This window comes from Sorex fumeus, unplaced genomic scaffold (genome assembly GCF_029834395.1).
Source record: "Sorex fumeus unplaced genomic scaffold, SorFum_2.1 ptg000024l, whole genome shotgun sequence".
NCBI classification, from domain to species: domain Eukaryota; kingdom Metazoa; phylum Chordata; class Mammalia; order Eulipotyphla; family Soricidae; genus Sorex; species Sorex fumeus.
The window spans coordinates 41,837,557-41,851,304 of record NW_026606081.1 but is presented as its reverse complement, the minus strand read 5'-3'; the positions used below and the strand labels follow the sequence as shown (position 1 = coordinate 41,851,304).

Below are 13,748 nucleotides of genomic sequence, written 5' to 3'. Positions count from 1 at the left end.
GGAATGACCTGCCACAGAAACTGGGCGGGATGGGGAGATGGTATGTGGGCGTGGGAGGGTTACTAAGATCATTGGTGGTGGAGAATGGGCACTGGTGGAGGGATGGGTACTCAATCATTGCATAACTGAAACCCAATTACGAAAGTTTCTAAGTCTATAACTGTATGTCATGATGTTTTTCTAATAAAAAAAATCCCAACTCAATTTATTGGTTACATTGTCTGTGCCTAAGTTTAAAAATATGTTAGTTACAAGTGAAATAATAAAATTTTTGCTATTCCCATTTCAAGTTATTTTGTGAGACACTGCTAACAATCATTCCAAACACCATTCTTTTTTTGCCATTATATTCTGAAATTTTTTAATCAAAGTTTTGATATGAAAGTACTGGAAATTTGATCGTACTAATCAAAGATTCAGAAATGACTTAAGAGCATCAAATCTTGAATACTATTATTTCTCAAAGGTGAATGATTGACTCTAGTTTAACAAAATTAAAATGACATAAAATAACTGAAATTTTATTTTCTATGTTTGAATTTCTTTTAAAAGTTTATTTTTTTATTTCAAATCTTTGAATTAATGGTGAAATCCTGCTCCTGGAACAAAGGTAAAAGAATACCGTGTTCATTACTTTGCATTTGCCCCTAGAGTCCACAACATAATCATATCTTCATTTAATTCATATAATCATTTAATTCATATAAACATATATTCATTTATACATTTACATGTATATCTTGTTCATGTATATCCATGTATATCCTGTTCAAATACAAGTGTATATCTTTTTTTAGTTTATTTTTATTTTATTTGTTTAGTTTATTTTATTTGTTGTTCTTTCACTTCTTATTAGAGTCTACAATACGGCTAATGATACTTTGATGCAGACATTACCCCAATAGCAATATAGTAACACCAAGTGATACCTTCCTTCCACCTTAACCCATGCACCCCTAAAACCTATGTTTTTCCCTTTTTGATTAAATGTTACCTTTCTTTTCAATGATCATACTATTTTAACTTTCCCCCATCACTTTGTTATTGTAAACATCTTATATAAAACACAAAATATGTATAATAAAATATTCAACTATAATTATTATTATTTACCAAGCACAAAATTAATAGCTATAGCTCTTAACTTTTATTTTCATATCTTTCTTAATATTGGACTGGAGCGATAGCACAGCGGGTAGGGCGTTCGCCTTACAAGCGGCCAACATGGCCGACCCGAGTTCGATTCCTCCGCCCCTCTCGGAGACCCCGGCAAGCTACCGAGAGTATTCGATATGCCAGACACGGTAACAACAAAGTCTCAAATGGAGACGTTACTGGGACCGCTCTAGCAAATCGACGATCAACGGGAGGGCCTTTACCTTTAGCTTATAATTAAAAAATATGAAACCAGATAAATATTCACCAAAGAGAACTAATATACCTATATATATCACTGTATCACTGTATCACTATCATCTTGTTACTCACTGATTTGCTTGAGCGGGTGCTTATAACATCTCCATTCATCCTTATTGCCTGCTAGTTTAGCCCAATTGTGTCTGCTTGCTCCAGGAACATGAAGAGCATGTTATTGTTACTGTTTTTGGCATATCGAATACATCACAGGTACCTTGCCAGGCTCTGCCGTATGGGCATGATATCCTCGGTAGCTTTCCAGGCTCCCCGAGAAAAATTGCTTTGTTTTATAGTCTCTGGATCTTGGCCAATGATGAGATTACATGCGCAGGGGACAGTTTGTGGGTGTGACTGCCAAGTTACTGGAAAACAGGCGATCTGGTGGAAGAGGCCCAGTCCTAATCCAGGCAAGCTTAGAGATCTCAGTCACAGGTCCTGCATACCTGGATTCCTCTGTCAGTTCCTTCATGCGTGAGGCTTGTCCTAGTGTGTGGAGAGTGGTCTTAAGCATGGCTGTGACTGAATTCTGGAGGTTTAGGCTGCTGGGGTCTGCTTGGGGCAGGGAGGGAAACTCAACCAGCCCCCCTCCAAGGCAGCACTGGTGAAGACAGCCTGGGACGGGAGCAGAAAATTCTGCACCTATGTATATATATATGCATATATATACACAGGTGCAGAATATATATTATTTATATATAAATATATAAACACATATATGTATGGGCTGGAGCGATAGCACAGCGGGTAGGGCGTTCGCCTTACAAGCGGCCAACATGGCCGACCCGAGTTCGATTCCTCCGCCCCTCTCGGAGAGCCCGGCAAGCTACTGAGAGTATTCGATATGCCAGACACAGTAACAACAAAGTCTCCAATAGAGACGTTACTGGGCCCGCTCGAGCAAATCGACGCTCAACGGGAGGGCCTTACCTTTACCTTTATGCATATATAAATTATGTAAAATATTATTTATGGGACTCCACACCAGGCTGTTTTTACTTGGGGTACCCCAGAGAGGGGCGGTTGAGAGCCCTCCCCACCCCAGCTCTGCAGCCAACCCCCACTACACAATTGCTGCCATGCTCCAGGTCGCTTTCCAGGTCACGCAACACTTCTTACCCATTTTTCGTAGTTTCCACACCATGTTTGATGGGTTTCAAACTGTAGGCAAAAAATATAGAGAGGATAGATAGATAGATAGATAGATAGATAGATAGATAGATAGATAGATCTCAGTGATCCCAGCAAGCCACCGAGAGTATCCTGCCAGCATTAGCAGAGCCTGGCAAACTCCCCGTGGCATACTCAATATGCAAAAACCAGTAACTATAACAGGTCTCATTCTCCTAACCCTGAAAGAGCCTCCAATTGTTGGGAAAGATAAGTAAGGAGAGGCTGCTAAAATCTCAGGGCTGAGACAAATAGAGATGTTACTGGCAACCGCTTGAGTAAATTGATGAACAATGGGATGATAGTGATACAGTGATATAAATATGTATGTATATATATATATATATATATAGAGAGAGAGAGAGAGAGAGATGAAGTATATATATCACGACAATCACGACCATCCTGTTGTTTGTCGATTGCCTCGAGCAGGCCCCAGTAATGTCTCCTTCGTCCTAACCCTGCAATTTTTTTTAAAACTGCCATATTTAAGGTTCTTTCAGGGCTAGGAGAATGAGACCCATCATTGTTACTGGTATTTGGCATACTGGGTACGCCACGGGGAGTTTGTGGGGACAGTTTGTGGGTGTGACTGCCAAGTTACTGGAAAACAGGCGATCTGGTGGAAGAGGCCCACGGGGAGTTTGCCAGACTCTGCCGTGTGGGCAAGTTACATTCAGTAGCCTACCAGTTTGTCCAAAGTAAGAATGAGATAATAAGATTTCGTGTGGCCCCAAATGCGGCTGCGCACTTCCAGGAGCTGGGTTTTACAGTCTCTGGGTCTTGGCCATTGATAGGATTACATGGCGCCAGGGGGCCTGTTGGTGGTTGTGACCCCTGCCTCCTGGAATATGGAGGATCTTGGTGGAGGATGCTCAGCCCCTTTCCAAGCAGGCTTGGAGATCTCAGCCCCGGCACCCTCATGCCTTTGTTCCTCTGCCGGTACCTTTACATGTGTGGAGAGTGGTTTCAGCATGGTGGTGGCTGGTTCTGGAGGTCTTTGGCTGCCGGAGCCCTGGTCGGGGCGGGGAGGGAAATTCAATCCACTCCCCTCCAAGGGGCCCCAGCAAGGACGGCCAGGCGCAGGGGCAGGAGACTCTGTGCTGTTCTCTACCAGGAGCTGGGTTTTATACTCTCTGGGTCTTGGCCGTTGATGGGATTACACAGAGCCAGGGGCCAGTTGGTGGGTATGACCCCTGCCTACTGGAATATGGAGGATCTGGGTGAAGGATGCTCAGCCCCGATTAATTCTTCTATATATTTCAATTTTCAAGTCCACAATAGTCATTACATGGCTTTCTGCATATTTCAAAACATGCAGGATAGACATATGCTTAATTTTTTGTATTTTTTCCTTTGATTCTATGGTTAGTCACCATTGACATTTTGATGTCTTCTTTCGCTGTGTTTGAGTCATCATGAAGAAACCAGGTTCCTCTTTGTTCCTCTTTAATTTTATGATTATAAATTGGAGTCCTATAAATTGTCACTCAGTTTGCACAGAATAGTGTACGAAAGACACTCTTGTAGGGAAGAATCCACAGTGAGGTGGAAGATGAATGCTGGCTATGTGCTAGGCAAGAGACCAGTCACTAACCACACCGCAAAACAAGTGTCTATGGGAAAACTTGGAAAATTAAAAGACCTTAGAGGTTGACAGTTTTCCTTAGCTCTTTTCTATCTTTTTCTCTTAGGAAGACTTATTGTATAGCCGCCTAAGTTCAACACAAATAGTGTTAGATTGCTTGCTAATGTTCTTTGTGTGTGCATGTCTGTGTGTGTATGTTCTTGTGTGTCTGTATGTGTATGTGTACATGTGTGCACGGGTGTGTGCTAATGCCTGCCTGTTAGTATATTACACATCTTAACCTTATTTCCTTTCCATTTTTTAAAATACGGTTCTAAAATTGCAGTCAGTATTTATTATGATTGGATCCTGACTTATCTGAAATTATGCAACAGTGTCTCTGCAACAGAGAGCTTTTAGAATGAGCTCTGGAGGCTCATACTCAATTCATATCTCCCACACAGGCCAAAATAAGATATGCATGTTATGAAACATGTGTTTATTTACTTAAGGTAAGTCTCTTATATCTCCAGTTTTGATCAAAAATACAAAATTTTAAGTGTCAATGACACTGAGAAATTTTATACCTGTTCATTACATTACCACAGACCTCTCAAAATAAGAAACTGAAAGTACAGCAAGTTTTAGTCAATTTATATCTTTCTAGATCTGTTAACTTAATTACAGCACTGGAGATTTTTTCTTTTGATGCAGAGATCTTCAAATTGACCTAAATAAAGGTTTATTTCATATTCACATCAACAGGTCTTTAGAGATACAAATAACTTGAAAGAAAAAATTTTTCTGGTATTTCCAACCAAAAATTCAGTTCATTTACTCACACTGTTGTATTTTTGATGTTTTTCAAACATATAGCCTGTCTGTTAACATTTATATATATATACATATATATGTTCACATACATATGCAGAAATAAGTGTTATATACGATACATAAAGTATGTCCAAATGAATATATAAATTTATATTATACATATATTATATAACATAAGAAATTTTCAGTTATCTTTTCTTGAGGAAACTTGTCTGCTGAGATTTACACATCCAACATTATATTGTGTGTCATAGGTATTTTACATTTCTACTCACAGATTTTTGGAGTACCAAAATTTTCAATAAATTGATAGTATTTGATAAATTTTCAATAAATTGATAGTATTTGATAGATTTCAATAAATTGATAGTATTAGAATTGATAGTATCCTGTATACATCATTCCCCACCACACCATTGGTCACCTCCCTCCACCTGGTTCCTCTAACTCCTTCTATTTACCTCTCCCTCACATGCATTTTTTTATTTGAAATTTCTTTGAAAAAAGCATTATATCAGTTTATGTGTTCATAATGAATATATGTATATAGTACATAAAGTTTCCCAATAGATAACCAAAACTGTAAACTGGTATGACTGAACCAAGTCTAGAACCAATTTTTAATTCATTAAATAAAAATAAGCACAATGGTATTTAGGGTCAAGCGTTATTTTCCTATACTTTATGTATCAAACTATAGACATAATTAATGTATTCAGAAGATAATATTCTGATGTATGTCTTCAAGGGGATCCAAGGATCGACATAGAACTCAAATACTTGAGCAGCAGAGGCAGGGCTGGTGGAGGGATGGCAACTGTCAGCGATCTCAACAACCCACAGGGTCATACAATTTCTGCATGAGTAAAGGAGGGCACCCCTTGGATATTCTGTCTCAGAGGGACTGCCATCAAACAAAATCTGCAGGTCACCCTGCCATGGAGCACCGACTTTGTGCAGGGCATGTGAGAATGGCAGCATTGCAGTGCCAGCTGGCAGAGTTGCCACAGCCCTTGGTCTCGCAGATTATGGGTGGAAGCAGTGTTCTAAAGTGACTGAATCTGGCGCTTTGGGTTCAATCAGTGCCACCACAGATCTCAGGTCCTGCAGTTCATTGGTTGTGCCGAGTTCCCGCCATGAAGAGCCAAAGGCATATCAGTGGAAAAGCTCAACCGCTGCCATTTTTTCCAGGACCAGCCTGCTTTGCATCAGCATATTATGGAGCAGGCAAGTGTCTGGAGACCCGGGATGGGGCAGTGTAGCCCGTCAGGTTCTCTTGGATTGCTGACTTCCGCACATCCTTGGTGCCCAAGCTGTGAATAGTAGCATCACTAGCTCCAGTCCTGGTCCCTGCTGGGGCCATTGCTGCTAACAGTACTGGGGCCCAGGGGCCTGGCACCACCTGTGAGTCAACTGGGCCTGTGCAGCAATGTATCAGAAGTCTGGTTGCTGCCTTTAGGCTTCCTAAAAACCCCAGATTGCCGCTATGCCTCTGGCCAGACTCCAACTATCTGGACCAAGTGCCCCTAGAATTTAAATTGCTCAAAGTAAGGTATGTGAGAGTTACTCTCACAAACCACCTCCTGCTCTGCTGTCCAACTCAGTATGGGACTTATGAAGAGTCTCATTTAAAAAAAAAATTCAGTAAAGACATCAAAAGCAGCAGGCAGGGGGTATGGTGCCACCAGCAGGTCAATTTGTACCTGTGAGGCGAGTGCATTAGCAGCCTCATGGCACCTTCAGACTTCCAGATACACCAAAATTGCTGCTGTGCCTTTGGCCAGACCCCAAAAACTTGGGGCAAAGTTTACCAAGAAAGTAAGTGACCAAAAGTTAGGTATGTGGGAAACACACCCACAAACCATCTCCGGCTCAGCTATATAATTAGAGGCAAGACCTCTTTGGTTCCTAATTGAACTGCTTAATGGCCATGATCCCAGAGACTCAGAAACTAATCTCGGAACCGAGCGGCTTTAGGTAGAAATGCGTCTGGTCCCTGCAGTAGGCTACCGGTGCTGGGCCAACCAGGTGGGAATAGGTTTCGTGCCTTGGCCTGTTCCCCCTGGCGGCCCAGTGGCCGCCATTCTTCAGAGGCCACTGGATAGTCACATTTGGGCCCCCAGTGAGGAGAACACACTGGGCCTCACGGGATGGGGGTGGAGCCGGCCTTGTCCTCCCACCCCAACAAGACCCCAAGTCATCGCCCACGAATGGCCTCTCTGGCTCCTGATCAAGCTGCTTAATGGTCATGATCCCAGAGACTCAGAAACAAATCTCAAAACCCAGTGGCTTTTGGCAAAAATGCGTCCGAACCCCACAGTACGTTACTGTCGCCTGGCCACCCCAGGGAGGAAAGGGTGTTGACCCTCCACCTACTCCCTCTTGGCGGCTTGGTGGCCGTCATCCTCCAGAGACCATTGGACAGTCAGGCTTGGGCCCGCAGTGCTGAAACTTGTTGGGCCTCATGGGATGGTGGGGGAGCTGGGCCTGTCCTCCCCACACCAATGAGACCCTAAGTCTTCTCCCACGAACGGCCTCTCTGGCTCCTGATCAAGCTGCTTAACGGCCTTGATCCCAGAGACTCAGAAACAAATCTCGAAACCCAGTGGCTTTTGGCAGAAATGTGTCTGGACCCAGCAGTAGGTTACTGTAGGTGGGCCGCCTCAGGGGGGAAAGGGTGCTGTCCCTCCGCCTGTTTCCTTCTGGCGGCTCTGTGGCCATCATCCTCCAGAGGCCACTGGACAGTCAGGCTTGGGCCCGAAGTGTCAAAACTTGTTGGGCCTCATGGGATGGGGTGGAGCCGGGCCTGTCCTCCCCATCCCAACGAGACCCCAAGTCATCGCCCACGAACGGCCTCTCTGGCTCCTCATCAAGCTGCTCAATGGCCATGATCCCAGAGACTCAGGAGAAGATCTCAAAACCCAGTGGCTTTTGGCAGAAATCCCTCCAGATTTAAGTGTTAAAATTTCAGAATTTCAAAATCCCGCAGCCACTACAGCATCCACGCGACATCATATGTTTTTTATAACCAGCAATAGAACACAAATTGTCTATTGTTGCCTTTTCAGCAGATCTGAGTGTTGGGGTAAAATCTCAAATAATAATGGTGGGTCCAGTGTCGAAATATTGAATGTGATCAAAGTAGAGAGAGAGTAATATGGAAATCATCTGCCCCACAGGTAGGGGGAGGGTGTGGGATGGGGGTATACTGGGGGTTTTGGTGGTGGAGAATGGTCACTGGTAAAGATATGGATGTTTCATTGTATGACCAAGACTTAGACCCAAAAGCTTTGTAACTGCTCTCATGGTGATTCAATAAATAAAATTATAAAAAATGAAAAAAAGCAGCAGGCAATATCAAACCTGTGCAAGGCTGGTCAACTCTTGGCACTTCTGAGGGTAGGCAGGGGTATTATCCAATTGCCTTCTCAAGAAGAGCCTCCAGCAGCAACTAGCTCTCACAATCCAAAATCACCGAGACCCCTGGATAGACTCCACCAGTGGGAAAAACCTCATGAAGATATTAACCTGCTGAAAATTCAGATATATTGGATTTATAAATATCGCCAGGGTTTCAAAGAGTTGGGATGATCTACCTCCACACACTCTTTCTAGAAAATTCCCTATCCATTGAATCTGTGGATTTCCTTGAATTTCTCATTGCCTCTGGTGCTGCATCAAATAATGGTCTAGCTCTCTGTACTTAAATATTCAGAATCTCTCTCTCTCTTCTCTCTCGAACTCCTCTCTCTCCTCTTTCTCTCCTCTCCTTCCCCTCTCTCTCTCCTCTCACCTCTCTTTCCTCTCTCTTTCTCGCATGTGGGCATTTTCCTTTGTAGAGGAGGCTGAGCTCCACCAAATGTTTGAATGAGAGGCATGGTGGGTACGCGTTATTACTCCCTGCCTTGTGTGCAGAGTTCAATTGCTGCTTCTCCTGGTTCTGGGACACATCCTACTGTACCTGCTCTTCTTTATCTCACTCAGTTGCCCTCTGCCCTGCCTATTAAAGTGGAAACAGGATTGCATATTCTGCTTCCACCAGGCTTGGTCAGTGGACCATTTGGGCAGAGGGCTCCTCCTTATGAGTCAGGCTGCCTGTTAGGGTAAAGCTGGCTTATGTCACTTCTTTGCATCTAGAACATTGTGGGCATATACTGTTGTATTCCCAGTCGTTATCAGAGTAAAGGTTGTGACATCTACACATTTCTACTCCCCGGTCATATCTGTCCAGAAAAAGAAGGCTTAATGTTTTCAAGAATTAAGCTTAACTACTGACCCTATTCTAGAAAGGCCAAATAATGAAAGAACCCAACCTGACCATCAATGAAACAGTAAAATTACAAGTACATAGAAAAAAGAAAAAGCAAAACATAGTGGAAAAGTTGATCTAAAGGTATGGTGAAAAGAAGAGTGGAGATTTAAATAAAGTGATCATAACCAAAAGAAAAAGTGCATTTTATGTATTTTGTTTCAATGTCACACCAGGTGGTACTTATACATTAATTAGGCAACAGTCTTACTCATATTACTGTCTCCAGGCCCCTAAAGATAACGTTGGTAAAGATTAGCAGAATACTTGTGCAACTGAGACAAGTAAGAACTCCCAAGTAATTTTTTATGGATTCCTTAAGTACTAAGAACTTGTCTCTGATAAAAATCTTAAAGACACTGAGGAAAATTTGACCCTTCTTTAACTTAGTACACATATTGACAATATGTTCATATTTAGCTTCATTAAATATTAAACCGCATTTCTATTCACATCTATGTTTTCTCATTCTCTCTCACCAACATGATCCAAAAATTTTGATATATCCTATATATTTCTCAAACATTTATTTTTGTGGTTTTAGTTGTCCCTGTCTGACAGATAAATGGAGATTTTCATTGATTTTTCTCAAAAATAAACAATACTGAAATCTCAAATATCCAATTACTGTTAGAACAGTATACTATTTTTTTTCTTTCCTTCTCTTGATTAATGTGCAGCATTTACCTGTTTTCAGGGCACAGGACAGTGGAGAATTAAATAGAGTGATAATAACCAAAAGAACCTTTGATTCTTGAATTGTGCTTGGTATTTCTCAGGTGGAGATATGGTAATCGGGGAGGAAACCTGTTTGCCTCCATGCAAGGGAAATGGCCTACTCACTATACTGTCTTCAGAACCTACACTCTTTTCTCATGATTACTCAATGTAATCTATCCACCTGTTATTCCAAATTTTAATATCAGTGAAGATAAGCTGTTTGTCACTTTTTAATGGACTTTTGTTCTATTTTAAAATACATTCAAATATTCTATAAATATATGTTAAGGCTTACAGGATTCAGACATACTTGTCATTTCTCCTTTTATTTCTGTTTTGTTCTCTCAGTTACTAGGTCTCAAAGCATTATCAGATTGAAGAGAGGTCAGAGGCTAAAGCACTCGTGTTGTAAGCAGAGGATACCAGTTCAATCCATGGCATCAGTATTGTGGCACAAGTTTATTCAAGAACAATCCATGTGCCAAGAGCCAGGAATAATCTCTCAGCACTACCACATGGAGCTGAAGATGTCAACACCCAAATTTCTCTGTCATAGTATGTGTATTTGAATAGACATAATATATAAAGCACGATTCTGTTAATACCATGAGTATCAAAATGTAGGCTTTAAAATCACCCTTGTCAAGTTGAAATTTGATATGTTGCAAATGATCAACAAAAAAAAGTAAAAAAGTCCCTTCTTTCTTAAATGAATCAACTTTTACCTTTGGTGAGATATTAATAATGAACAAACTAACAATATTAAGTATTTAGTTTCTCATCTTTTTGTTCAAAATTTAAAGTAAAAATGGTGAGAATATTCCAGAATAGGGGCAACAAGAAATGCACGCCTCTCAGCAGCTTGGGTAAGAACACAAATACTCTCTATTACACACACACACACACACACACACACACACACACACACACACACACCAATGCATGCTTTTATATCTTTTTATCTACTCTCGAATACATTTTACTGATTTGGGTCAGGAAAGAAAAGGGAAAGGTTTTATGAGAATTGACCACTAAAATATCATAAAATGAGGGAAAAGAAATTCTTCTGAACATGCTTATTTCTATATATTAACATTTCCTAATTGAATAATGGTTAATGTTTATAAAACTTACACTGCCCAGGACCCATAGGCAGGACCGAGCCCTACTCTAGCCATGGCGATGCCTCCGAATGTTGTGCCAGAGACATCTTGCCCATAGATAATCCAGGATCACAGGGGATAAAATATATATACAAAAAATTAAGTTAGTATTTGTTTCTTTTTAATCATAGTTTTTGGTTCACTTACAGAGATCCAGGTAGGATATTTCCTCCATAGGGAATGAAAGTCGTTTTCTTCTCCTGTCTTAGATGTTTACTTTAATAAATATAACAAGGAGAATCAGTAGAAACACAATGACACGCAATAGAAGAACATAAAAAGAAGCGTGTGTCAAATTTTCAGATCCAATTTCGCTGCCAGTTGAAAAATCTTCAGATTCATCAAAATCACTTGCATTTGGAGGGCCGCTGTCCAGACTACCTCCACCACCTTGGACATAACAATAGGGTGGGCTCCAAGGAGGTTTACAGTGGCAGTGATGTCTATTGTTGCAGATGCCAAGCATTCTGCATTTCTGTGGTGAGCAACGTTTTGTGAAGTATGATATAGGGGTACATCGGCGTTTAATACAAATATGATGTTTGCCGCATTCAGTTCCATCTTCTACTTCACCAGAATTAGATGTGTTGGTCCCCAAGTGGTAGTCAATTCCCCAGCAAATGGTGCCACTGATATTCGTTGAAATCAAGGTACTATGATGTGGAAGATCGGGAATCGTTTTCACATTCTCACACTGAAGCCTTCCACACAAGGAATCTCTTTGATGACACGCTCTATATGAACTGAAGTTGAAACCACAGTTTCCAAACCGATCACCTCGAGTATTGACATCTATGTAACATGTGAGACTTGCTCTCTTAGCCTGGTCACCAAAAAGGCTTTTACACTTGTCTTCACGTTTTTTGCATCTCTTCTCATAACAGTATCCATTACCTTTGCAAGAAATCCCACTCTGTACGTACACATCATCTGGACACTGAGAGCTTTTCCCATTACACCACTCAGGAAGGTCACATTCATTTTCTTCTTTTCTACACAGGGTTCCTCTTGGTAAAAATGTGCAGTTCTGGCAACAAAGACCCCCAGCACAGTCAGCCCCAGGAGCCAGTGTGCAGTCAGCCTGACAGCACGGATCTGCCACACAAGAATCAATAGTGCCACAATCACAAGCTTCTCCTGCTTCAAGCACACCGTTCCCACAGCGTTCCTCTCTGTAATCTTCTGGTAGACGAAGCAGGCACAGTATTCTTCGTGTATAAAAGTCAACATAACTGCAGTTGCTAAAACGATGTGCAGCTATTGCCGCCCAATTCATAATGCAATATTTTTGCTCACATACACAATTAGAACCATCCTCTTTCAAACCTAATTGTTGACCAAATGCTTGTGAAACTTTCAATATATTTTTAGAAATCATTTCGTCTTTTTGATGGTTAACAAAAGCACATTTGTAAGCGGCCTCACATATTTGTTTTGTGTAAGTCAAGAATAATAAATCCCGTTTAGCTGCTTTGCCAATTAAAATTGCAGAATCATGTGGCATTTGTACACTGAAATATTTTTCCTTCCATCTACAGAAAGACTTCAAATCAGAATCACCAGGCTTAACCTCTGGAAGATTTCTTTCAGTCCAAATTTCAAGTGACACTAAACTCAGATGCATGTCAAACTGCACATAATTTGCATATACTTCATTGAGTATTAGCATAAGTAAATCCTCTATGGCTGTGACATTAGCACCATAATCAACATAAATATCATAAGAAAAAATAATTGATATTCGAGCGTATCGTGTATGCGTCCACCAGCTGACTTTCGTGCTCTGTCTTAAAGTGGACAAATGGTCATCCTCTGTACTGTCGGACTGGTATTGCGGTTCTTCAAATGTTGTTTTATATCTCCTAGCTGTGGATTCTTTCTCCTCTCTGACCAGCTTAGATACCAGATGCTCAAATGTGGTTGAATTTAGTTTGGGCTCCACTTGATAAACTGAGTTGTTTTTGTGTAAAAATCCGTGGAGCCCCCCAAAACAGGTATTTAGGGAAACCTGAGATGTTGGGTCCCCATCCATATAGCCATAATAGTAGCAGTTATCCTGGATGAAAGGATAGTCCTCACGGAGAGCTCCTTGGTCTGTGTAGGTGAACACTGGCACATGCCTAGTCAGCAAGTCCTTGATGACCTTTAGATGGACAACGTGTCTCTGACCTTCAAACTTCAGGCTGTAAGAGATCCAGTCTGAAGGCTTGGTGCCCTGGTCAGGGTCTGTAATCTTCAAGGGAATCGTTACTTCCGGGGGACCTAGGCTTTGAGAGTGTACAGTTAGGGACCATCTGCCCAGGAAGAGAAACAGCTTCAGCCAGAGAAGCAGGAATTGCATCCTCACTCACACCACAGTCTCACTATGACCCTATGCAACCATCCTGAAGATCTATTGGTGAGAGTAGTGGACAAGACTCCTGGAAGGATCTCTGTTGACTCTTGTCTCTCGGAGCTACTTCTACACAGTGTTGTCCTTGAAATGTGTGTCCTTTTCATGTATCACCCCATGAAAGCAAGATACTAAAGCAAAGATATAAAAGGAAAAGAAATAGAGACTAGCACATGAAAT

The 13,748-nt window shown here is 41.5% G+C and overlaps 1 protein-coding gene across 1 annotated transcript; it reads right to left on the bottom strand.

The window, feature by feature from the left end:
• Positions 1–11,381: 11,381 nt before the first annotated feature.
• Positions 11,382–13,517, bottom strand: LOC130023369 (disintegrin and metalloproteinase domain-containing protein 21-like). The gene has a single exon (XM_056113884.1). The coding sequence runs from the start codon at positions 13,515–13,517 to the stop codon at positions 11,382–11,384; it is 2,136 nt and encodes a 711-aa protein (XP_055969859.1).
• Between the last annotated feature and the right edge of the window lie 231 nt (positions 13,518–13,748).

Bases quoted from the DNA above. Each gene is read 5' to 3' on its own strand.
- LOC130023369 (XM_056113884.1), bottom strand. From the start codon at position 13,517: ATGCAATTCCTGCTTCTCTGGCTGAAGCTGTTTCTCTTCCTGGGCAGA.